General features: G+C 56.9%; 5 protein-coding genes and 1 non-coding gene across 6 annotated transcripts; 4 read left to right on the top strand and 2 right to left on the bottom strand.

Annotated features, from left to right (window-relative positions):
* Positions 1 to 1,763: 1,763 nt before the first annotated feature.
* IE81DRAFT_342849 (hypothetical protein) lies at positions 1,764 to 3,274 on the top strand. Its single transcript, XM_025515717.1, has one exon. It carries the CDS (start codon positions 1,855 to 1,857, stop codon positions 2,890 to 2,892), a length of 1,038 nt encoding a protein of 345 aa, XP_025367410.1. The 5' UTR covers positions 1,764 to 1,854; the 3' UTR covers positions 2,893 to 3,274.
* A 272-nt stretch (positions 3,275 to 3,546) lies between these two features.
* On the top strand, positions 3,547 to 6,033 carry IE81DRAFT_325772 (histidyl-tRNA synthetase). The gene is made up of 5 exons (XM_025514620.1): positions 3,547 to 4,299; positions 4,395 to 4,526; positions 4,643 to 4,943; positions 5,017 to 5,627; positions 5,706 to 6,033. Exons 1-5 carry the CDS (start codon positions 3,838 to 3,840, stop codon positions 5,937 to 5,939), a joined length of 1,740 nt encoding a protein of 579 aa, XP_025367411.1. The 5' UTR covers positions 3,547 to 3,837; the 3' UTR covers positions 5,940 to 6,033.
* A 217-nt stretch (positions 6,034 to 6,250) lies between these two features.
* IE81DRAFT_325773 (hypothetical protein) lies at positions 6,251 to 10,906 on the top strand. The gene is made up of 11 exons (XM_025514621.1): positions 6,251 to 7,018; positions 7,119 to 7,241; positions 7,324 to 7,494; positions 7,566 to 7,719; positions 7,794 to 7,942; positions 8,008 to 8,489; positions 8,564 to 9,041; positions 9,128 to 9,479; positions 9,552 to 9,982; positions 10,066 to 10,153; positions 10,231 to 10,906. The coding sequence occupies exons 1-11, from the start codon at positions 6,516 to 6,518 to the stop codon at positions 10,741 to 10,743; spliced, it is 3,444 nt and encodes a 1,147-aa protein (XP_025367412.1). The 5' UTR covers positions 6,251 to 6,515; the 3' UTR covers positions 10,744 to 10,906.
* Positions 10,907 to 11,464: 558 nt separating this feature from the next.
* On the top strand, positions 11,465 to 15,007 carry IE81DRAFT_368457 (hypothetical protein). Its single transcript, XM_025517151.1, has 2 exons — positions 11,465 to 12,166; positions 12,313 to 15,007. Exons 1-2 carry the CDS (start codon positions 11,504 to 11,506, stop codon positions 14,830 to 14,832), a joined length of 3,183 nt encoding a protein of 1,060 aa, XP_025367413.1. The 5' UTR covers positions 11,465 to 11,503; the 3' UTR covers positions 14,833 to 15,007.
* A 3,374-nt stretch (positions 15,008 to 18,381) lies between these two features.
* Positions 18,382 to 19,096, bottom strand: IE81DRAFT_235291 (hypothetical protein). Its single transcript, XM_025511166.1, has one exon. The coding sequence runs from the start codon at positions 18,865 to 18,867 to the stop codon at positions 18,433 to 18,435; it is 435 nt and encodes a 144-aa protein (XP_025367414.1). The 5' UTR covers positions 18,868 to 19,096; the 3' UTR covers positions 18,382 to 18,432.
* Positions 19,097 to 20,813: 1,717 nt separating this feature from the next.
* Positions 20,814 to 20,899, bottom strand: IE81DRAFT_t29. Its single transcript has one exon. It is a non-coding gene; the product is annotated as a tRNA-Arg (tRNA).
* Between the last annotated feature and the right edge of the window lie 1,677 nt (positions 20,900 to 22,576).

Below are 22,576 nucleotides of genomic sequence, written 5' to 3' on the forward strand. Positions count from 1 at the left end.
GCGCGTCGGGCCGATCAGCCGCCACGCAGCAGCATCGGTTCCGCGCGCGCGCATCACACTCCACCAAGCTCATAGCACAGCACAGCACAGCACAGCACTTCACTTCGCGGTGCGTTTGCGTCTGCGTCTGCGTGCGCTGCTGCGTGCATGGTTGCGATTTGAATGCGATCGAGTGGCTGATGTGCGTGGCAGGCAGGCACGCCGGTACCATGTATATGCTCCCCGAAGCACGCGAAGCGCGGTGTGGCTTGATCCCGCGGAAGCCAAGAAAGCATGCAGTCTGAGTGGGCCGCGCGCGGGAGGATGGATGGGTTCGAGGGCAGCAGGTTGATCGAATCTGCGCGCGTTCCTAGGTTCGAGGGCAGGTCGATCGAATCTGCTGCGCGTTCCTAGATCAGCTAGACAGACCGACTCTTTGAAACGAAAGCTGCATGCATGGCACGTAAGTCGATCCCGACCGAACTTGCCTTTCCGATGCGAAGCAGCGAGCGCGGGTAGCGCGTGTACGTGAGGGACGGTGGTGAGTAGAGGATTCTGTTCGACGTGTCGCGCATGTCTTCGCAAGTCGCGAGTCAGAGTCAAAGTGTGCATCGGTACCGAGACACACTCACACTCAGACTCGTGACTATACTCGCCGCGACTCTGCCGCGCAATCACCCTATCAACGCCGTCTGCATGCATGCATGCAGGCACAGGACCCTCCCTATACACATCACTTAATTGCAGCGCGACCTGGATTCGTGATTGCTTAATTGTCGCTTGCCAAACTCTAAGAGTAGCGCCTCTGCTGCGGTGAAAGAGCGTGAGAGTCAGCTAGGCGCCACACAACATCACGCAGAGCGCAGACACGCCGCGGTCGGCACGGCACGCAATCACGACCAGCTCGATCGACAGCAGGAAAAGCTGACCCATGCAAAGGCAAGCGCGTGGAATGCATGCATGGGTGCCCGGCACCGTACCTATTTACGTATACATAAATGACTCACGCGGCCAAGCCCCGCAGACAATCGCGGTACCGCGTCTGCTGCTGCTGCTGCTGCTGCTGCTGCTGCTGTTTGTTTTGCGTGAGACTGATGATGGGCGGGCGCTGGCGCTGATGGCGCTGCTTGATTGGCATCGATCGATCGACTCACCGGTCTGACTGCGCTCGTACCGGCACCGACAGTCGTGAGTGGCCAAGCTGAGTCACGAATGGCGATGGATGGCAAGCGCAGCCTCAAGCCAAGTCAAGAGGCTGAACTTGTGACTGCATTCATCGCTCTTGGGTTCTGTCTACACTATCGTCGTCCGTGTTGCTATTTGATGCACAGCCCGACGATCCCGGGCACAAAGGTGCATCCCATCCCATCCCGACCGAACACCCACGAATCGTGAATCTTCTTGGCTCGCTCGCGCACGCGTGCGCGATGCGCCCGCTGCTGCTGCACATGCAGCAGGAGGCAGGCGAACTCAGCTCGCTCCCTGCTGGCCGCGTGTGCTCACAACCAACGCGGCAGAGCGGAGTTGACGGGACCCGCTGCATGCCCGTCCGGCCATGGCACCATGCCCACGATGGCTTGCCCACAAACAGATCAGCCATGGTCGGCGAGCAAGTCGTGTCGTGCGTGCGCAGCGGGTAAATGGGAAAGCGCGTGCGTGCGGGCGGGCGGGCGGGCGGCTTCCAGGCTTCAGGGACTCGTCCTTTCGGGAAGAGAAGGTTTCGCGTTGTTGGTAGCAAACACGCTCACAATTCTTGATTGTGATGGCGGCGGCTTGGATCATGCGTGATTGGTGATAGTGCCAGTGGAGAGGCAACAGGTATAAGAGGTGAATGCCCGCCTGGCACCCTTTGGATTGTGTTGCTCTGCCCCACGTATGCTGCTACAAACAAACCACACACACACATCCTCCTCTTGCGTGAGAGATCGACTCGCCTATACGTCACACCTCGACAATCCCCCACCCGAGCGGAGAGATCTTCACCAGCTTCCACGGACTGGCAACAGCATGCTCACCATCGCCATTACGGATCGTTCCTTTGGCGTGCGAGCCAAGAGCCATGCTCATCATCGACTGTCCAATCGATCCTCGACGGACGACGAAGAAGAAGAGCTGAGCTGCTTCGACAGTCTATCGCTCAGCAACGCGCTCGAACTCGAATTGGGCACCGAGCTCGCATCCCTGCTGCCGGCATCGAGGGGGTGCACGGCCGCACAAGCGCACGCCTCCGCGACAAACAAGGCATCAGCTCTGCAATCCAGACCATCTCACCTTAGTCTAAAGGGCCTCTCGACGGTGGAATCTCAGACGCCGAGCAGGACGCCACCGCCTTCTTACGTGTCCATAAACTCGCCACCTCCCACATACTTCTGCCAAATGGCGGACGAGAGGATGAGGTGCGCGACTGGAGAAGGAGAAGCCTCCAAGCTGCTGCTCGTCGAAGCTTCTTTGGCTGCCGGATGGTCTGCAAAGGTCAAGAGACGACGCGAGCGCAAACTTTCGAGGACGGAGCCTGCAGACTTGCAGTCGGCCGCGATGGTCCGATCGACGGTGAACGGCACCGCACACACATCCGAGGCGCAGGACTGCGCGCAGAGCGACGCATGCTCCAACCAAAGACCTCGTAACGACGCAGCAGCAACAGCAGCAGCAGCAGCACCGCCAACCGCGGTGAACGCGCGCGCAACCGGTTCATCACCGTCTCCGACCGACGCGGCTTGCATGCCCTTCGATGCGTCGCCGACGAGTTCGCTCAAGCGCACCTCGAGCACGTCTAGGTCGAGTGTGCTCAAGCAAGTTCGATTCGAGGATGAAGAGAAGAAGAGGCTGTGGAAAGAGTCGAGAATGGGCAAAGGGTGGAGACTCGGCAGCCCGACGACCGTTCTTCTTGGTTTGGCTTCGCAAACGGCGTAAAATAGGATCTTGATCGGCGTGGCCGATGCCTGCCACCGCTTGTTGGGAAAAAAGGCCGACCTTTCATGCGCTTCCCTTGTAGAATCTTTCTCGTCACCCTTGGTCACCTTTTGCCTTTGAATGTATCATATCCAAACGTCAGCCCCCACCTCTTGCTTCGAGCGCGATGTCATTCCCCCCCAAACTCGATCTCCATTTTCTGCGAGATTCGTGCGCTTGATGGGCTTGGCGTGGCTTGAACACCATTACGCTCCTTGATCTCGTCGTCGAAGGGCGCATCTTGCTGCTCGAACGCGGCGTCATTTGAAAGCGAATGAATGCACTCATCCCGCACACCAGGAAGAGGTTACTCGTGACGTGACTGTTGCAGTCGCGAGAGTCGAGAGTCGAGAGTCGAGAGTCGAGAGTCGATGACGCGCATCGTGGCCTCCGCGGAGCACAATTTGCACGCGTGCGTGCGTGCGTGCATGCAGCGCAGGGCGCCTCGCTGCATCGCACGACAGACGCGCAGACGCGATCGAGCGAGGGAGCGATCACAAGGCCAGGCCCCAAAAAACTCGATCACGTGGATCAATAGGGCGCGCGCGGCATGCACACGCACATGCAACGGCGATGACTCGCTCGCTTGAGCGCCTTTCTTCTACGCCTCGCTCTCGGCTGTCGTAGCGGCGAGTGCAAAGCCCACATTTCACGGTGCGTGATTCGTGATTGTGATTGCATTCACTCATTCGCAAACGTCTGTTTCGGTATAGACACAAGAGCCCACCTCACCACTGCAGCACATTTTGCACGCATACAGCCCCGCCTCGAAGCGCCCCAGCGGTGATCGATTGGATGGTCCTTCGCCTCGCCTCTGCGTTCACACCGCGCTCATTCTATCGAGCTACGACCGCTACGCCCTCTGCCATCTGGTCAAACCCCACTGATCTCCCCAGTCTCGCAAAGATGTCCGCATCCGCTTCTGCCGCGACGACAGCCGACAGGACGGCGCTGATCGCAGCGATCGATGCGCAAGGTTCCAAGGTTCGGTCACTGAAAGAGCAGTCTGCCGATGCTGGGCTTGTCAAGGCAGAGGTGGACGCGTTGCTGGCTCTGAAGGAGCAGCTAAAGGCTCTGAGCGTCTCCGCTGGCAGCGCGAGCAAGTCTGCCACAGCAGCAACGGGATCCAAGATGGTGCTCAAGACGCCCAAAGGTACGCGGGATTGGGAACCTCTGGCCATGGCTGTTCGGTCGCAAGTCTTCGAGAGCATCACGCGCGTCTTTCAAAACCATGGCGCGGTCACCATCGACACGCCGGTGTTTGAGAGGAGAGAGATTCTGGCTGGAAAGTATGGAGAGGACAGCAAGCTGATATACGATCTGATGGACCAAGGCGGCGAGCTGTGCAGCCTGAGGTACGACTTGACTGTGAGTGCAACAGGCTGGCGGAACTTTGGGGGGGCGTGTATGTGCATCACCTCTCAGCAACCCATCACCCCACTCACGCGCGCGCGCGCGCACAGGTCCCTTTTGCTCGCTTCGTCGCGATGAACCCGATCGAGTATGGCTCCATGAAGAGGTATCACATTGCAAAGGTGTATCGAAGGGATCAGCCCGCCCTGTCCAAGGGACGCTTCCGCGAATTCTACCAGTGTGTGAGTGCCGACGAACTTGGCCCCTCGAATGCGCTGCTCAATAGCGACGCACTTGAAGCGCCCACACCAAGCTCACCTTTGCGACGACCTGCGTCACCTCCCTCCACACTCTCCAGGACTTTGACATTTCGGGATCGTACGATGCCATGGTGCCCGATGCGGAGATTCTTTTGATCCTCGTGGAAGCACTCACTGCACTCGACTTGGGCTCCTTCACAGTCAAGATCAACCATCGCAAAATCTTGGACGGAATCTTTGACGTGTGCGGAGTACCGGCGGACAAGACGAGACAGATTTCTAGCGCAGTGGATAAGCTGGACAAGAGCCCCTGGGAAGAGGTCAGGAGGGAAATGACGGTGGAGAAGGGACTCGATGGGGAGACTGCTGATCGGATCGGAGAGTACGTCAAGCTAAAGGGTGAGTGTGGACGTGGCCTTCGTGCGAACGTGAGTGCGCACCTTACGCCTGAGTAATGTCTCGTCTTGTTCAGGCGGCAGAGATCTCATCACAAAGCTGTTCGGCGATGCGAGACTGACTTCCAGCGCGAGGGCGGTGGAAGGCCTCAAGGATATGGCGACGCTCTACGATTATCTGGACATTTATGGAATTTCTGAAAAGATGAGCTTCGATCTGAGCCTTGCCCGCGGATTAGACTACTACACCGGCATCATCTACGAGGCGATCACTGCCGCTTCTGCGCCGCCCTCTTTCGCAGCTGCAAGTGGTGCGGAGGTATCGGGCGCGCAAGCAGAACAGTCGAAAGCAAAATCGAAAAAGAAGACGGCACAGGGAGAGGAGGAAGAGATCGACGAGTCCACGGTAGGCGTGGGCTCCATCGCTGCTGGTGGACGGTACGACAATCTCGTTGGCATGTTCAGCGGCAGCAAGAAGCTCGACTCGGTACCTTGCGTCGGCGTCTCCATAGGCGTGGAGAGGGTATTTGCGATTCTGATGCAGAGGATCAAGGAAGCGGAAAGGAATGGAGAAAAGTCTCGCTTCAGGGCCAAGCCGGTGGATTGCTTTGTGATGAGCATGGGTGGGGATGGCTTTTTGAAGGAGCGCATGAAGGTCGCAAAGCTGCTGTGGGATGCCGGCATCAAGGTGAGCTGTGGCGCAAAGTGAGCTGTGGCACGTGCTCACCACCTGACTCGGAATCGTCGTCTGCTCGTGTTCATGCAGGCAGAGTTCTTGTACAAGGCGAAGCCCAAACCCGGACCGCAATTTGCAGCTGCTGAAAAGGATGGCGTGCCGCTCACGGTCATCTTGGCACCTGAGGAGTGGGCTTCGCAAGAAGTGAGGGTGAAGGAGCAAAAGGGCAAGGATAGCGTAGAGGGACAGGGAAAGGGGCAAGTCGTCGGGCTGGACCAGCTGGCTGCGTATGTCGCTCGTCTCTTGAAAGAGAATGCGGCCTGAAGTAGACTTTGCTGCTTCGTAATACCACGCTGTCCTGGTTGCGCGCGCCAGTCGAGTGGTGACCGTCATTTGTCGAGTGGATGCAGACTTGAGTGTGGTTGAAATCGACGATGCTCTCGCCCACAGACGCAAGACCGTGTGCGTCTTGAATCTTTCGCACAGGCTCGGGGCCGGAGGCATTCGAAGTCAAGATTGTCTCTCTACACGTGACACGACTGCGCACGCGCGCGTGCGGCCTCCACAAAGCTCGCCGAGTTTGTCGCGGGGCATTTGATTATTCGCGCATACACGCAGCTTTCCCCACACGACCATCATCGTCATCACCAGCGGGCAAAGACTCCTTTGCTCTCTCTCCCACGCGGTGTCCCCCACTCGCGACTTTTGTTCGGCCACAGGTTGATCAATCCGTAGCCATATCCAGAAGCGGCTGCGGTCGCTGCCCTGCCCGTGCCGTCCAATGCCGACGGCGCTCCACTCGCGCACGGAGGAGTAGGCAGGCGGGCGAGTCCTGCAGTCGAGCTGGCAGTGTAACGCTCTCGGCGCGGCCCCAAGCTGCCAACAGCGCACATCCGCACCATGTCCCGACGAGATGGAGCGCTTCCTGCCAGCTTCGTCGATGCCTCGGGCTCCACTAGGCGAGGCTCACGCGCTGGAAGTCGAGCGTCCTCTGTTCTCCCTGCCTCTTCCTCTCGCACGTCGTCGATAGCCGCAACAAGAGAGCGCGACGGGTCGTCGTTGCCCGAAACGCTGGATGCGCAATCGCAGTCCATCCTGCATCCACACCCGCACTCCCACCTGTCCACCCTTTTGCCCTTTCAGCGACAGATTCTGCAATCCTTGATCCCGCCGCCTGATGCTCCGCTGGATGAAGGGGATGCACTGACCATTCTTGCCCGAGGATTGGGTCTGAGGACGATCATCAGCGCACTGCTAAGGTGCTACGACAGTCAGGACGCGCTCATCCTGCTGGTGAATGCGGGCGAAGAGGAGAGCGCTGGAATCGCCGCGGAGCTGGACCTGATGGGAGCGAGAAAGCCTGGCTTGAGGAGAATCGTGCACGACAGCAACGTCAGCAGCAGGTGAGTAGCGCCGCGCGCGCGCGCGCGATGTGAGGGGGCATGATTGGCCGAGAGCGCGCTTTCTGATGCACTGTCTGCGCGGGTGTATGCGCGGGTGTAGGCAAGAGCTGTATGCCGCTGGCGGACTGCTCTCCATCACCTCGAGAATCCTTATTGTCGACATGCTCAACCACAAGATTCCCATCAGCAAGGTGGCTGGCATCGTGGTGATGCACGCCGAGGAGTGAGTGCGGCCTTGAGAGTGCTAGCGCGCAGAGCTCAACGAGGACCTGCTCGACTGATCAGCACGCTCTCCCCTCGGCCAGGATCACGCCTCTTTGCACCGAGTCGTTCATTGCGCGGATGTACCGCGAAGAGAACAAGGACGGCTTTTTAAAGGCTTTTTCGGACGATGCAGACCGCTTTGCCATTGGACTGAGTCCTCTGCAGACCGTGCTCGGTCAATTGCGGATACGAGAAGTGAGGGTGTGGCCCAGGTGAGCGAATGCGTCACGCTCTACTGCCGCGCAGAATGCCGCCCTCCTCACCCAGAGCTGGGCGCACACAGATTCCACAAATCCGTCATTCGGGACCTGGGCTCAGGAAGGGGAGACGTGATACAGCTGCACCAACCGCTCTCTAGAAGCATGCGCGCCATTCAGACGGCAATCGTCGAGTGTCTCGACGCAACTCTGGGCGAGCTGAAACGAGGAGCTGGGAATGTGAGCAGAGCGCGCGCGAATCCGTAGAGGCGGAATGTGGCGCGCAAATTGAAGCACTTGCCCTCCTCATGCAGGTCGACATTGAAGATTGCACCGTCGAGAATGCCCTCTTTAGATCTTTCGACGCTATCGTGCGCAGGCAGCTCGATCCCGTCTGGCACCGTGTAGGAGCAAAGACTCGTCAGCTGGTCGGCGATCTCTCCACTTTGAGAGGCCTTTTGAGGTACGTCGGGGGGCGGATGCAGGGGTCGATTCGCGTGGCAGCTCACCTTTTCTCCCCCTTGCCAGGTTCCTTCTCGCGTACGACGCAGTGCGTTTCAACCAATATCTAGAGACTATATTGGCACACCAACCGCGCACCGGCTTGCCGTCCGAGTATGCGTCAGGCGGACCTAGCCCCTGGCTCTTTATGGACGCTGCAAATACCATCCTTGGCGAGGCGAAGCGTCGCGTGTACGTTGGAGAGGTCTCTGCTTCTGCGGAGCTGAACATTGACGCCGGCGAGGAGGAGGCAGACGAAGTGGACGAAGAGGCAGAAGCTTTTGCAGCGGCCCACCAAGCGAGTCTCAACGAGGAGTTTGCCGAAGCGGAAGCCGCTCTTCGTGGCGGTAGCGCTGCCAAAGGGCAAAGCACGCGCAAAAAGAAAGATCGACTTTGGTGGATGCCTCCTGGCCTGGAAGCCGTGCTGGAAGAGAATCCAAAGTGGCACTTGCTGCGAGAGGTGCTGGATGAGATTGAACAGGAAGTGCATTGGAGCACCGTTGATTTGAGTGAGTGAGGCGAGCACCGTTGATTTGAGTGAGTAAGGGCGACCACGGTGCTGAACACGGGTCTCGATGTACAGCACAAAAGCAAAAGAACACTATCCTGGTCATGGTGGACTCGGATCAGACTTGCGGTCAGCTTCGAGAGTACTTGGCCAAGATGAAGCCCCTGAGGCACGGCCCTTCTGGTTTGGAAGACGCAGACGATCCAAATCCGGGGAGGAAAATGATGGAGAGACGACTGAAGCATCACCTCTTTTGGAAAGGCAATATGGGATCTGCTGCGTCGAATGTGCCCGGCAACGCAGCCGCGAATCCGAGTGCTGATGGACGAAGCGCCACGAACGGCCACGCGTATGGCGCGAGCGAACACGATGGACGGTCCGCGGCGCTGAAGAGGAAGGACCAGGCAGCTGAATTTGATCGGCATGCTAGCGCTCTCAAAAGGCGAAGGCGACGCGGCGGAGCTGTCGGTGGGGTTCCTTTGACTCGAGTCAAGGGCGGCGCAGCCGAAAGGGGCGCCGACATGGACAAGGAGTCGGACAGCGTGGCGACATTGTGAGTGGTGCGGCGGCTGTCTTTAGTGAAGCGGCGGGCGGTCTTACGAATCCGAACGGTGTCGACGCTGTGCTGCTCTGCCTCAGCATGTCCCAAGCGCTTGCACGTGGACGAGAAGAAGCGATCATGAGCGGTGCCACCGAAGCGGACATTGAAATGCCAAGCATCGTAGATCTGGATGCAGATGACGATGATGTGGGAGATCAAGACGAGGAAGAAGGTGGTGCGAAAGGCGGACTGGTAAACGCGATCGCTCCCCCATCCACCCAAATGCTCAGTCAAATGGAGTTTGAAAATTACTTTGGCATACTTAGTCCCGAAGAGCTGGTCGTTGTGCGACCGTATCGGGGCGATGCAGATGACAATATGCTGCAAGAGCTCAAACCGCGCTTTATAGTGTTGTACGACCCCAATCCCGCGTTTGTTAGGCGTTTGGAGGTGAGAGGAGTGTCTTGTGGCAGAAAAATTTTGCGTGCGAGGGCGAAAGCTAACGACGATTTTGCGCCGCAGTGCTACAGAGCTTCACCCATTGCCAATGCCGTCAGAGTCTACTTTCTCATGTACGCCGAGAGCGTAGAAGAGCAGCGCTACTTGTCGGAAATGCGTCGAGAAAAGGAATCCTTTGAGCGCCTCATCCGAGAAAAGGCGAACATGGCTTTGCCTCTGCTCGCAGATGGGCGACCCTCGACCGAGGTGGAGCAACCTCTCCGAACGATCAATTCGAGAATGGCTGGGGGCCAGATCTCCGTCACAAACGAGACGCCGAGGATCATCGTCGATATGAGAGAGTTCAGATCCAGCTTGCCGTCCATGCTCCATGCCGCGGGTGTCGAGGTCAAGCCTTGCACCTTGCAGGTAGGTGATTATGTCCTCTCACCGGAAATGTGCGTCGAGAGGAAGAGCTTGTCGGATCTGGTGCAGTCATTCAACTCGGGTAGATTGTGAGTGCGCATGCGAGACGTGCGGTCCGCGACACTGCTGAATGTACAGAGCAAAAACGATTGCTGGGAGTGATGGCGAACAGGTACACTCAGTGCGAGATGATGTCCATCCACTACACTCATCCGATTCTACTCATCGAGTTTGACGAGCGCAAAAGCTTTTCGCTGCAGGTAAGCCGGCGGCGCGGCGCTCGCGAGTCTGGTGATGCGTCTGACCCTCGTGTGCGTCTGACCCTCGTGTATGCCAGACCGTATCCGAAGCAAAGACGCACGGACGGTCTACCAATGTGCGCACAACCAAGCCTCACGAGCTCGACATTCAGAGCAAATTGGTTCTGCTCACCTCGGCTTTCCACCGCCTCCGCGTTGTTTGGTCGTCTTCTTCCCATCAGACGGCAAACATCTTTTTGGATCTCAAGGCATCTTACGACGAGCCGGACATGGCTCGAGTCGCCGCTGTAGGCACCGACGAGAATAGCGCGAACAACGAGACGGCCTTGTCCGCTGCTGGCTTGGCCGGCGGATACAATCTCACGCCACAGGAGATCCTGCTCAGTCTTCCAGGCATCACCACGAAGAATGTGCACTACGTCATGGGCGCTGTCAGGGATCTGACAGAGCTGTGCGATCTGAACGAAGAGGAGCTGACCAAGCTCATTGGCAACGAGCCAGGCAAGACGCTTCATCGCTTTTTGACACGTAACACGCTGCGGAAACCTAGCTTGCTCCGTCCGAGCGCCCAAGGTGCGAGGAATTTCTAGCGCGAGCGGGCGGGTGCGAGACGAGCGCCCGAGGTGCGAGGAATTTCGAGCGCGAGCGGGCGGGTGCGAGTGCGCAAGGTGCGAGGACGACAAGCGCGCGCGGGACTCGATCTCAGGAACATGTAGCACCACAGCACCGAATGCATGCATGATGGTCCACGGACGATCAGTGGAATGTTGGCGTCACGCGGCTGCGAAAACGTCGCTTGAGAGACTTTTATCGAGGGGCGCAGAGTGTCACCCTTTGGCTCTGCAAGTCGAGTTTGCATTGCCGTTTGTAGATTCTATCCTTTTCCGACTCGCCATGCGCACAAACTCGACTGCAAAGTCAGTTCGAAAAACATGCACTTGACGTGCGACACGTCGCGCCAATAAGTTGCACACGGTGCATCCGAGTGTATCTGCAATTGACCCAAGTCTACCCGTGACCCGCTACTCACCCTTCAGTCTCTGCTCACCTTTCGCGACCCGCCTGCTCACGTCATTCTTTCACGCCTAAGACACGCGGATGATGATGGTATTGAGGTAAGATCTATAGTGGGACATGCGGGTGTATATGTAGGCGCGCATCTAGGCGCGCATCGTGCGTCGATGCACGTGACACATTCGTTACCATCAGACTGCACGCTCACCCTCTCTCCTTCAGAAGCAGCTTCGCGCTCTCGCTCAGTGACACGAGTTTGTCGTAAGGGTGAGTCTGTCACTCGAGCGCACGCTCGTTCAAACTTTTCATTGACGCGACACTCTGCACAGCAGGAAAATGTGTGTACCAGATGCCGTCAAGAATGTGGACCCGCTCGCCCACCGCACCTCTCCTCTCTTGTCCCTGAGAGTCAGCAAGCGTCGCGATGGGCCTGCAGACTTTGAACGGGACCTGGACCCAGAGGAACAGAGGGCATGGAAGAAGCAAAAGGTGGAGGTGACCACGGCAAAGCTTTCAAGAGCGCTGGAGAAGCATGCCGCAGACATGCCTGATGTGGTTCTGAGGCAGGAGCTTCAGGTTCTTTGGACAGAGCAACAACCACTCCTGGAAGCAAAGTCACTCGGCCTCCTTGACGCTGTCAATGCGCGACTTGCGCTTCAAGGGATTGCACAGGTCAGCAAGAGTTCCTGGGACATGTACCTGGCACCAAGCGAGGCCCTACTCCTTGGTATGGACTCTGGGCGCTTCTCGCCGCAAGAATTGCAGCTGAAAGAGTCTGCCACCAACGTCACGCAAGATGCGCACTTCTACTGGAGGTGCAGATCATCTGGAGGAACCTTTGACCAAGCTCACTACTGCTCACCCGACAATGCCCACCTACTCTTCGCTGCTCAATTCCCCACCTCGGCCTTGGCACCATTTTTCCTCCAAGAGACCCTGATCGGCAGGTCCGACAATTACTTTGGTTTTCCAGTCATGTCTCCGGCGCAGAGAGAGCTCGTAACGATGAGAAAGGAGAGAGTTGCACCATGCTCACCAAATTTTTGTCAAGTTTGGGAGAGCGACACTCGGCATTCATCACGTTTGACTTACCAAGTTTGTCCATCCCGCTTGAAGAAGAAGAGACAACTGCCCCATCATGGCAGGATGTGTGCCACGTGCAATTGAACAACAAGCTTAGAGTCCAAATGGTGCAAGCAGCCAAGCTGACAGCAAAAAAGGACGTGGCCGTCCAAGAAATCCTCTTGCAAAAGGTGGCTGGTCTTACTTTTCCAATGCCATCCTTCAAGACGACGACGCTCAAAGCTGCGGGTTCATCTAAAGCCACGACCTCCCCCGCGATCGATGCCGTGCTGGAGACCGTACCTGCTATCGGCATCGTTGAGAGAGTCCTCATCAATCTTGGTCCACCCACAAGATCCTTCAACAGTGCTCGATATGGCGGCATCTTGACGGACCAGATCGTCTTGAACCAGCAAACCGAGATTGAGCAGGAAGTTCAAGATGTTTGCGCGGCGTATACCATCTCGACACCGGCCGACACTGCACAAGCACCCAGCGCAGTTACTGCGCCGACAACATTGCCCTCCGCTCATCTCGCTGACGATGCCCCGGCCTACACCCACATGCTCTCTTGGCAGCTCACAGCCAGAGAGTGGTGGCTCGTCAACCGGCCTCGCGCTCATCATCGCATTGTTGGCCTGCAAGCAGCCAGGCAAGCCGCCAGGAACGCGGTACACGGATTGGATGCTCTCTCTCCCGCAGAGCCTGCCCAGATCATCTGCGTCGGAAAGGACATCACCATGGGTGACATTCTCGGTCACACGACATTCTTCGGTGAGGCAGCGGGCAGCGGGCCCAAGCTCTGGAGATACCTCTCTGCGCAAGCAGGGCTCGAGACCGGACCTTTCCTGGATCTCTTTGCCTCAACACTCGATGAGCATTACGAGTGGATCATTCATCTAGTGTGCTTGCGATGGATCCTCCTCGGCGTTCAGTGGCTCCGAAGGCGAAGAGGCGTGGCCTATCCTGCAGTGTTGGCGCTGCTGTCTTCCGAAGTCGCCTCTACACTGTTGAGGGCAAATTCGACGACGGTCGAAATGCACAAGTATGCAGGGACAATCTCGGTCGTGGAGGGACTTGACGCCGTCGCTGTTGTGCTCCCGCACCCTGGATCCCTCAAGTACGACGGGTCTCCCGTCCGTCAGAGCGCCCTCGCTCAGCTAATCTTCCTCTGCTGCCTAAAGCTGAGAGCGCTCCAGCACATGGCGCCGAACTTCGTCGGCGACCCCTTGGCACTGAAGAAAGCTGCAGATTCAGCGACCCCCAAGCTGGACGCAGAGATCAGCCAAGTCAAAGACGATTACCGAGCATGGCAGACAGTGCGGTCTGCCAGAGGCCTGGCAACTAACCTCAAAGCCTTGGAAGCACTGTCAGATGGTGAAGCTTGGCGGCAAGCCCAGCAAAAATCAGCCCACTCTAGCAAGCACAGCATCCAGACGGCTTTATTGACAGAGAAGAGCTCTGCCGGCCCCGCGCGCATCGCACAAGGCCAGCGATTTGTCGAACTTGCGCAGAGCAATCCCCTCGCAAGGGTCCCCTGCCCGCAGGGCCTCACCGTGGGCGATCAAGGCTGGTGGGCGTGGCTCATTTCATTGCCCCCAGGTCTCGACGTTGGCAGAGCAGCCGGCGTCTTCGACAGTCAAGCAGGTCAGACCGCCTGCCTTGCACCGGAAACTGCCATGGGCCTTCTCTGCTCAGCGCGATCTACGTATAGAAGCCGCCAAGTGTTCTCCTTCTCCTGTCGCCACTGTGGTGTAACTGGACTCGCAAGAGAAGAGTTCCACCACACCTGTTCCGGCCGCACCTTCACCATGATCACGGATGCAAACGACCTGCAATCTGTTGAGCTGCTCTGGCCATCCGACGTTCAGCGCTGGCTACAGCAAGTCAATGCACCGCAGCCCCTCCTTCTTCGCGCCGTCACATACCCCGCTTCCCGCTTCCTTCCGGTCGCTCTGCAGGGCTGCGTCCTGCCCACCGACACAGTCTACGCAGAGCCCGAAACACCGCTGACCAGCGACTTCCTGCTCGCGCAAGCAGTCGACCATCTCGTCTTGCGCACCAGGCGCACGGATGCACAACTGGGAATAGCAGGAGACGCCGACATGCGCAAGACGCTCAAAGGCCTCATCGACTACATTGGTCGAGACATGGCGTCAGGCGATACAGCAGTGGAGCAGCAGGAAGACCCAGACAACCCGTTGCCATTCTGCAACACAGCGCGCTGGTTCACTTGCAACGTGCAAGGCTGCCTCAAGCGCCACCTAGCAATCCCGACTGGCCAGAACCAGACCATAAAGCGGCACTGCAAGCGCAAAGCCACTCCCAGCCCCGCGCTTCTTGCATTCAGGGACATGCTGCTTGACTGGCAGCGCAAGATTCTCCAACATCGTGCCATCAAGTGTGCCACGCATCACAAGGCCGCTGGCCAAGCCGCAACCTTGCTGCAGTTCTTTGGCTGGGGTAGAGACCCTGCTCAGCTGCTCACAGTTCAACCCTCGGACCTGACCGTTCCGCTGGACAATGCGGACGCCATGCAACAGAAGTCTACTGAGTGCAGAGGATTGGGGCTACCAGCAGCTGGTGTTCCCAACCAGCAATAACATACTACCGGGCCAATCACTGAAGCAAACCCTCACCCTTACAGCAAACTATACTTGGCAGGAGCAGGGTCCTCCACGCCAATGTTGACAGAGGCTGACCACGGTCAGCTTGCCAAGCATGTACACCTAGCGCACACCCCTCAATTAGAGCAAGCCGGTGTGACCTGTGACGGACCGGTGATGTTGCTGGCAGCGCAAGCTTCTCCAACATTGTGTCATTCTCGCTTGCATGCGCTACACAATACAAGGCTGCCAGCACGGCTGCTACTTTGCCGAAAATTTCTGACTGGGATAGAGACCCTGCTCAGTCCAAGCTTTGAACCTCCAGGTGCCCCTTGCTCACAGTGTGCCTCTGACTCAAGTCCACATGTCCTGCAAAGGACCTGTGCATCACCTCTCCCTTGCCAAGTCACCCAGAAGGTACGCTCAGTGGCCACAGGTAATTGTGAACGTCGCATAAAACACTGCTTCTCAAGACCGTTCGGATGTTGTCAAGACGGCAAAAGCGCACTTGCAAGCTGGATCGAGGCGCGCCGCTGCTGAAGTGGCAAGTAAGGAGTGGGCGCTGTGATGAGACCACCTACTATGCCGATGCCACTGTACGTGCAACCCTGGCGCCAGACCACGCTGACGGGTAGCTTCTGTCCCGTTGCTAGGCCATCTCGCCGGCTGGCTGATTGGAAACGAGTTGGCGGAATCCGCAGGACGATGCCACATGGATGGGCGGGCGCTTCGTGTCCTGTCGCGTTTTTGGAGTTCTGTCACGCACGCGCTGCATGGACTCGCATCACATGCACGATGCACGCACCTGCAACGTGACCACCATCATCCCTTCGTAGGACAACCGCGACACTCACAAATCTGAAAAGTATGCATTTCTTTGAATGATCATGAGTCACATCTTCGAGCTCACATCAGTGCGCAGCCTTACGACAGAGTTCCGCAAGCTGCTTCGAGCCAAGGTTCCTGAATCATTCCGCCGCGCAGTATCTGAAGGTCATTTGCTCCGCCTGCTAGCACGCGACTCTCTGTCGACCCGATCCGTCGACGTGCTTCAAAGGGCAAAGCGACAGCAGCGAGTCGGGACTCCATCGCTTCACCCGCGACAACTGCCTTTTCAGCTAGGGTCGCTCAGTCCGCGCAGCGCAAATCGTAACTGACAGAACCGCTCGTGCGCAAGGCTTCTTGCAAGGCCGATATATGTGGTCGAGGTGCAGGCATGTAAGCTGTTAGTCAGGGCGGACTCAGTAACGCAGAAGGGCTTGAGGCTAAGGAGGGGAGGGGAGGGGAGGCGCGAGCGACGCCAGCAACTGTCGTAGAGCACGGCTGTCTTGGCCAAGTCAGGGTCAGCACGCATCACAGCGAGCACCAGCCCGGCTCTGTCCTGTCCACGCGCATCCGACATAGAGCCAAGCCCCGTCGAGGGTAATCCGCCGTCCACCGATTCGCTTACTGCATCCAAGTCTGCCGTCGGAGCAGGATCCTGCGGTCGCGCTGGTGGAAAGCAGCCATGTGGGAAAGGTCACGATAGCGCTGCGAATGAATGTATTGGTAGAGAAGAGAGGGGATGATGGGCTCTAGGTGGTCTTACATGCAGAAATGCAGGGGTTACGACATGCCTAACGTCAAGGGTTTCGGCAAGCTCATCTCACAAGTCAGGCAAGTCTGTCGCGTAGTGAATGGCGTCTGCCGCACGCCCAAACATAGGTGCCGTTGCAGGAGGCGGTGGTGGTCCGTCTGATGAGGGCTGCAACGACGAAAAAGGCACCGTTAGAGAGCCGCTTAGGTGCGTCTCCCTTCCACAATGTCGCCCCCGAGGCCGGCGACTCTGCGCAGAACAGAGTCACCGCATCCAGAGCACATCATGGAGTGGGGCCAACTCCGGCGTCATGGAGCGGGGCGAGCTTGCCGCTCGAAAAGCACTCCTCAAGCTAACACCTGACCAGTTTGCACCAGCTTGTCTTCCAGCATGACGAGTGCAGTCACCAAGAGGTGCGTCAGGGCAAGGTGCCCTGCTGCGTGTCAGAGGCGATGCTCCTCGTCCGGTGGAACGCTCTTCACTCAGGAGATCTCGAGGTACCGCGACCATGACCTTCGTCCATATCTGAGCGACCTCGCGGAGGCCAAGCAGGTGCATTCCGAGCGAGATTTGGAGGAGACAGGGAGATTTGCTCTCATTGTCCTCGGCCACTTTTTCGTCAACCAATTTGGACAGATCCACCGCAACGCATAGCCAAGGCTCTCAAGAGGGGAACTTTGAGAGTGTCCAGACATCACTTAGTCGCGAGACCGCGCCAAGCTCATCAAGGTTCGAAAATCGCATTGTCATTCAACAAGGTCTCGTCTGACGACATGAAGGGTAGCCTAAGACTGTGCTGATCTGACGACGACACGTCAAAGGTCAGCAGCACGCTGGCTGGCCCTGCCAAAGTGAGCGTATGCTTGCTTAGAGAGAGGACAGCGCGCTCTGTTTGCATAAATCAAAACGCAGCGATGGTGCGTCAGAAACAAGTCGGGTCCTGGACGCTCAAGCGGGCTCGACAGCGGATCGAAGTCATCGCTATGCCCACTGTCAGCGCGGAGAATGCTCACCGAAGCTGACATGAAGCCGTCGCCGTCGTTCACGTCTCACTGCGGACCGGAGCCATCGTTGCCTGCGCGTCAGACGAAGGCGGGCCGACTTCGCTACAATTGCGGATAACAATGTACGGTGGATGTACAGAGTCAAGGGGTAAGATCAGCGCACACGCATGAGCTCTATGCGTCTGTGCACCGGACAAACGGCCTACATACCTCGCTATTGGTCAATGGAAGAGACGGGAAACCAGGTGAGACGAGTCTCGTCCAGCTCTGGCTCGACTCGACTCATCGGTGCCCCGTAGACGTATTGTGAAGCGGCAATAATGTGCGGGCGCCGGCTCTCATCGTGAGAAAGTGCATAGATCTGTTGATTCACCAACCGCACTAGACTTATTATCGGCTCGGTACGTTGAAAGCGCAAACAACAAATCTTGATGGCGCCTACCGGATTTCTTTGCGGCTGAGAATTGCTCAATCTGAGCACGCTTCTCATACCTGTAGCTATACCGCAACGGTTGACAACATGATGCCCACGCAACCCCTGATCACGGTCGGCAACTTGCAGTATTGCGAGACCCACGGCAACTCACGATCTGCGAAAGTAGCGATCGGTCCTTCCACCAACACTCTTCAGTCGAACATCTCGGAAACACGCTGAAACGCTAGTCCGAAGCTTTTGGCAAAGGAGCTCGTCGTGAGCCGAGCGCGTAAGCTTCGCCTGCTAACCTATCTCCGAAGACGGGGCGGAAAAGGAATGCGGGCAGACGCTATGGAGTGGACAATGAGTCGAAGGTCTGCCATACCTACTCAACTCATGAAGGGACATGGGCGGTTCTTAGACTCTCCAGCTACCTCAAGCATTATGAGGACTGTGCGCTCCTCACAAAGCTCAGCGACAGACAAGCGTTGGACGGCGTGACTAGCCTCCGAGCGCAAAGGTCTTGCACATGTGATTGACAATCCAGACGGATCTCGTGATGGGAAGACGCAGGCTCCACTTGCCGACCGAAAATGTGCGATCTACCCTTGCGTCAGCAAACATTTTCTCATACGGTCACGATGGAGATTACTCTTGCGACATGCAAAAGGGAGGTAGAACGCCACGAAGGGTAGCGAAAAGATTGAACACTTCAAGGCCCTACGGCGCGCATCCCACTCACTCTTACGTATGGAAGGCGAATGCGATTTGGAGGAACTTATCTCGGTGAACAGACTGCGACGGCTACACGCCAGTAGGAACATTGCCGCCAGAAGAAATGCGGCGTGTTGTTGGCAAGGAGACATCTCATAGGACGTGCACGCCGGTGGTCCCATTCGATGGATCGATCCAGCGACTGTTGGCAGCGCTCGATATTGAATCTCAAGAGCCGCTTTGTAACGCGGATGAATCCGTGCCGCAAGTACTCTTTGGTGTGTGGCGAGATGCGGCTCACTTTCACGACACGAGAAGGCCATCGCTGAACTTATCGACGAAGTGTATTACTTGTGGTCAGCCGAGGAGGGTCTACCGGCTGATCAGGGATTGACGGAGCGGAGCGAGATTTGAGCTATACGTGCATCACATTATGGATGGGTCAGCGGACGCAAAATTAGGGCGTGGACGCGACAAGCTCTTCCAAGCTTCAATCAGTGACATGTTGACAACTAAGGAGGAACCAGAAGCAATGGACTCGAGCTGCAAATGGTAAAAGCGCACGCTGCCACTTGGGCATATCTCTGTGAAGCTGGACCGCATTTCAGGAGCGGCTCCCAAAGCTTGTTTCGGTCACAACCAGGACAAAACGCTCACTGACCTGGCGGAGGCGCATCCCATCGGAGGATCTTCGTGACGTGATCCGTGCATCATCTTAGCTTTGCAATTCACACCGCCAGGCAATTTAGGGCAAGGGGGGCCCAGAACCGAGGAGCGTACCAATGGTTCGCATGGCGAATTTCACAGCTCGACTATGCACACACGGGCCGGCTTCGCAATTTCCGCTTTCAGTTCTACAACCAACAGCCTTTCTGATGGGTTACAAGAAGATTTGCACTAAGCGAGAGTGTCCTATCAACAGCAAGGCGTCCGGCAAAGCTCTTCCTCTCGGCGCATGTTGGCACACCGGCGGCCGCGCCTCAGGCGAAAGCGAAGGCGAATCGCGCATTCACCCTTCGCGTCTGGTTACGACTATGGCAATCTACAACCTGACTTCGATGCCTCCCTGCCCAACAACATTAGAGGCCAGGCTCATGGCGTCGATGGCAAATGCTAGACTTACTTGCGCGTTGCGCAGGCATTATTTTCATCATACGATCCGAACTGCGATCATGCAATGCGAACTACGATCATAGGAGCGAACTGCGATCACACGATGAGCAGCTTCTACCGGCCTGGCAAGCTCAAACGGAGATTCCTCGTGGCCGGTAAATCAGCTGTCTGCTTAGTGGATCTGCCTGTTCTTTTTGATCTTTGAAAGAACGCGTCGCGTTACTCCAGCACGTTTTCGTTGGGCACAGCCGCATACAGACTTTATCTGAAGGAAGGCGCTCTACTGTCCAATCTTGGATGCAAACCCAAGCCGACCTTCCAAGTCTATCATTGCCCAAAAAAGTGCTGACAGAATAGCTCTCGACCCGTACGACGCCCTGTCTCGCAAGGCTGGAACGATTGCAAGCTCATATGGCACAATGACAAAGCGGCTCAACGCCGTGTGACCAACGTGTTGCCGGCAAAAGCTGTCAGCGCCTGGAATTACGCGAGGGGATCGCAGTCGCGCGCGCGCGACACGGAGATGCAAGTGACTCTTGGTCTGTAGATGGGTCTTTGACGAAAGCCGCTATAGACAGGCTTACCGATGCTCCGGGATTCAAATGATCGCGACATGCTGAATGGCGGCACTCATCGAAGATTTTGCCAAGCTAAAGGTGCACCGGTGACGGTGGAAGACCGGAGCTACAGAACATGTCATCCAATCGAAGGATCAGCGTCGCCTTTCGTGGAAGCAGGTGAGCCCCATCTCTGTTTCTTTTGCCCAGGTTTCATGACTTTGCGGCGTGCTCCTGAGCCGTGCGCACGGAAAATTCGAGGCCGGGACTGGTTGCGACTAACGTCGGGACTGCGCTGAGCTGAGGATGACGAGAGGAAGCGAGCTTTGACAGCTCACACGCCCATCATCTTAGCTTGATGTACGACGCTACGTCCGCATCAATTTCTTTTGCTTCACCACTTACGCATACGCGTGCGCCTTAGCGGCCCAGATCAAGATTTGAAACGGCTTATTCCGAACAATTGCCATCTGCGTGAGTGCCACCTTAACACTACTCTCGAAATAAGCAACTTGCTCGAGCAGGCTCCTGTCCTGCTGCCCGGGCGCGCAATGCGCATTCCATCCGGAGAGATAAACGTATTCCGTTGCGAAAAAAAAAGGCCGCCACGGGACTCGAACCCGCAACCCTCGCGGAAAACGGCATAAAGTAGAAACACGATGCGCTACCATTGCGCCAAGCGGCCTTTGATGGGGTTTGAACATTTTTGTTAAACCAATATGAACGCACGGTGATAGGGTGTCCTTGGACGCAGTAGAGGCCAGAGGTTGCTCAAAGTCATCGATCGCATCAGCTGGGTTCCCGGCACCCGCGGACGCGGTCAACGCACGGTGATAGGGTGTCCTTGGACGCAGTAGAGGCCAGAGGTTGCTCAAAGTCATCGATTGCATCAGCTGGGTTCCCGGCACCCGCGGGCGCGCGTCATGCGCGTCGTGCATGCAACCGCGTCCGCCGTGGGGCGTGTCTGGGGTCCGCAGGGTTGATGCCTAGTGCAAGTCATTCGAGCAAAGAGCACTGCTGTGGTGCGTATAGCGTCGTTTCATGACGCTTTTCACTTGGCGTCGTCTTGTGACGCTTTTGAGCTCGCGTCGTTTTGTGACGCTTTTGACTTTGCGCTCTATTTGCGCGGTTTGGAGCGTAGACTCAAAAGTATGGCCTCGCGATCCCTTGTCGGATCACTCTATTTGTAGGGTGTATGGGGGACCATCTACATTCACATTTGCCCATTTTTATTCTGCTCTTGGCTACCTCTCACGAAGATCGCGGTCCTTTGTTCAACGATCGCTGGTCTCGAATCGCGCTGCAAGCGTACGGACTCGACGACTTTGCGACTGGCCCAGTTTGACGTTGCGATCCGCTATTTATTTTGCGAAGCGAGTCCAGGATGCGACCCGGTCGGTCAGGCAAGCCCTATTAACTGAATCTGTTCGTTATCGGGTGTTTGATGTGCGCAAACCGTCCAATCCCCACCTGCTTTTACTGAAGTGGGTGTCGGAGAAAAGAGTGGTGGAGGAAGGTGCTGTTCCTCTAGGCTGGTTTCGTCAGAAGTGGGATGTGGACGGTTTAGACGCAGACGTCCCTCTGCCGGTGAGTCCTCGCAAGTGTGCCGCAGCTGTTTGGGTGCGCGATAGTGTGTTGATGCAGGCAGACATTTTCCCTTCACCTGCCTGCGTCTCCTGTACGCGCCATTCCGCCTCGTGGGCTGGTTTGACCCACTCGCGGGTGGCGCATTCACCTTTGGCCTGTTCTGCCCTCTTACACCACATGCGGATCTTTCCGGCATCGTCATGAGTCGGGGCACTGTGTCGTTGTGCTCTTGACTGGAATAGATGTGGGGCTTGACTATGCACCGGCACTTCTACCATCCCGGTCATATCTGCGACTCGCGCAACGGTATTTGTCAATCGGCGTTGTGGTCGCAGGCGCAAACGGACGTCCTATTGCCACTCGGTGTCTGATTGGCTTCCGTGTTGTGTGCCGCTCCGCAATCAAGCCCACACATGCCGCTTAGGGTTAGGGTTACAAGGGGGTTCCCAATAGGGTTTTTGGAGTTTGTGTTATAGGCATCCAGAGAGGGCTGAGGGAAGCCAGCTGGTGAAGCAGCGCCCAAAACCCTAGAGATTTGATGGTGTGAGGTCCATCTAACCTCAAGATGGTCTGGTTAGAGTGCCTAACTTGGTCATCTCTGAGAAAAGTGTTTGTTCTGTGTTACAGTGACCAACATGAGGCTATGGCATGAGACTTTCTGGAATTGAATTGGGTTAGGTTTAGGGTTAGGGTTAGGGTTAGGGTTAGGGTTAGGGTTAGGGTTAGGGTTAGGGTTAGGGTTAGGGTTAGGGTTAGGGTTAGGGTTAGGGTTAGG

The sequence above is a fragment of the Ceraceosorus guamensis genome, assembly GCF_003144195.1.
Source record: "Ceraceosorus guamensis strain MCA 4658 unplaced genomic scaffold IE81scaffold_74, whole genome shotgun sequence".
Classification (NCBI taxonomy): Eukaryota; Fungi; Basidiomycota; class Exobasidiomycetes; order Ceraceosorales; family Ceraceosoraceae; genus Ceraceosorus; species Ceraceosorus guamensis.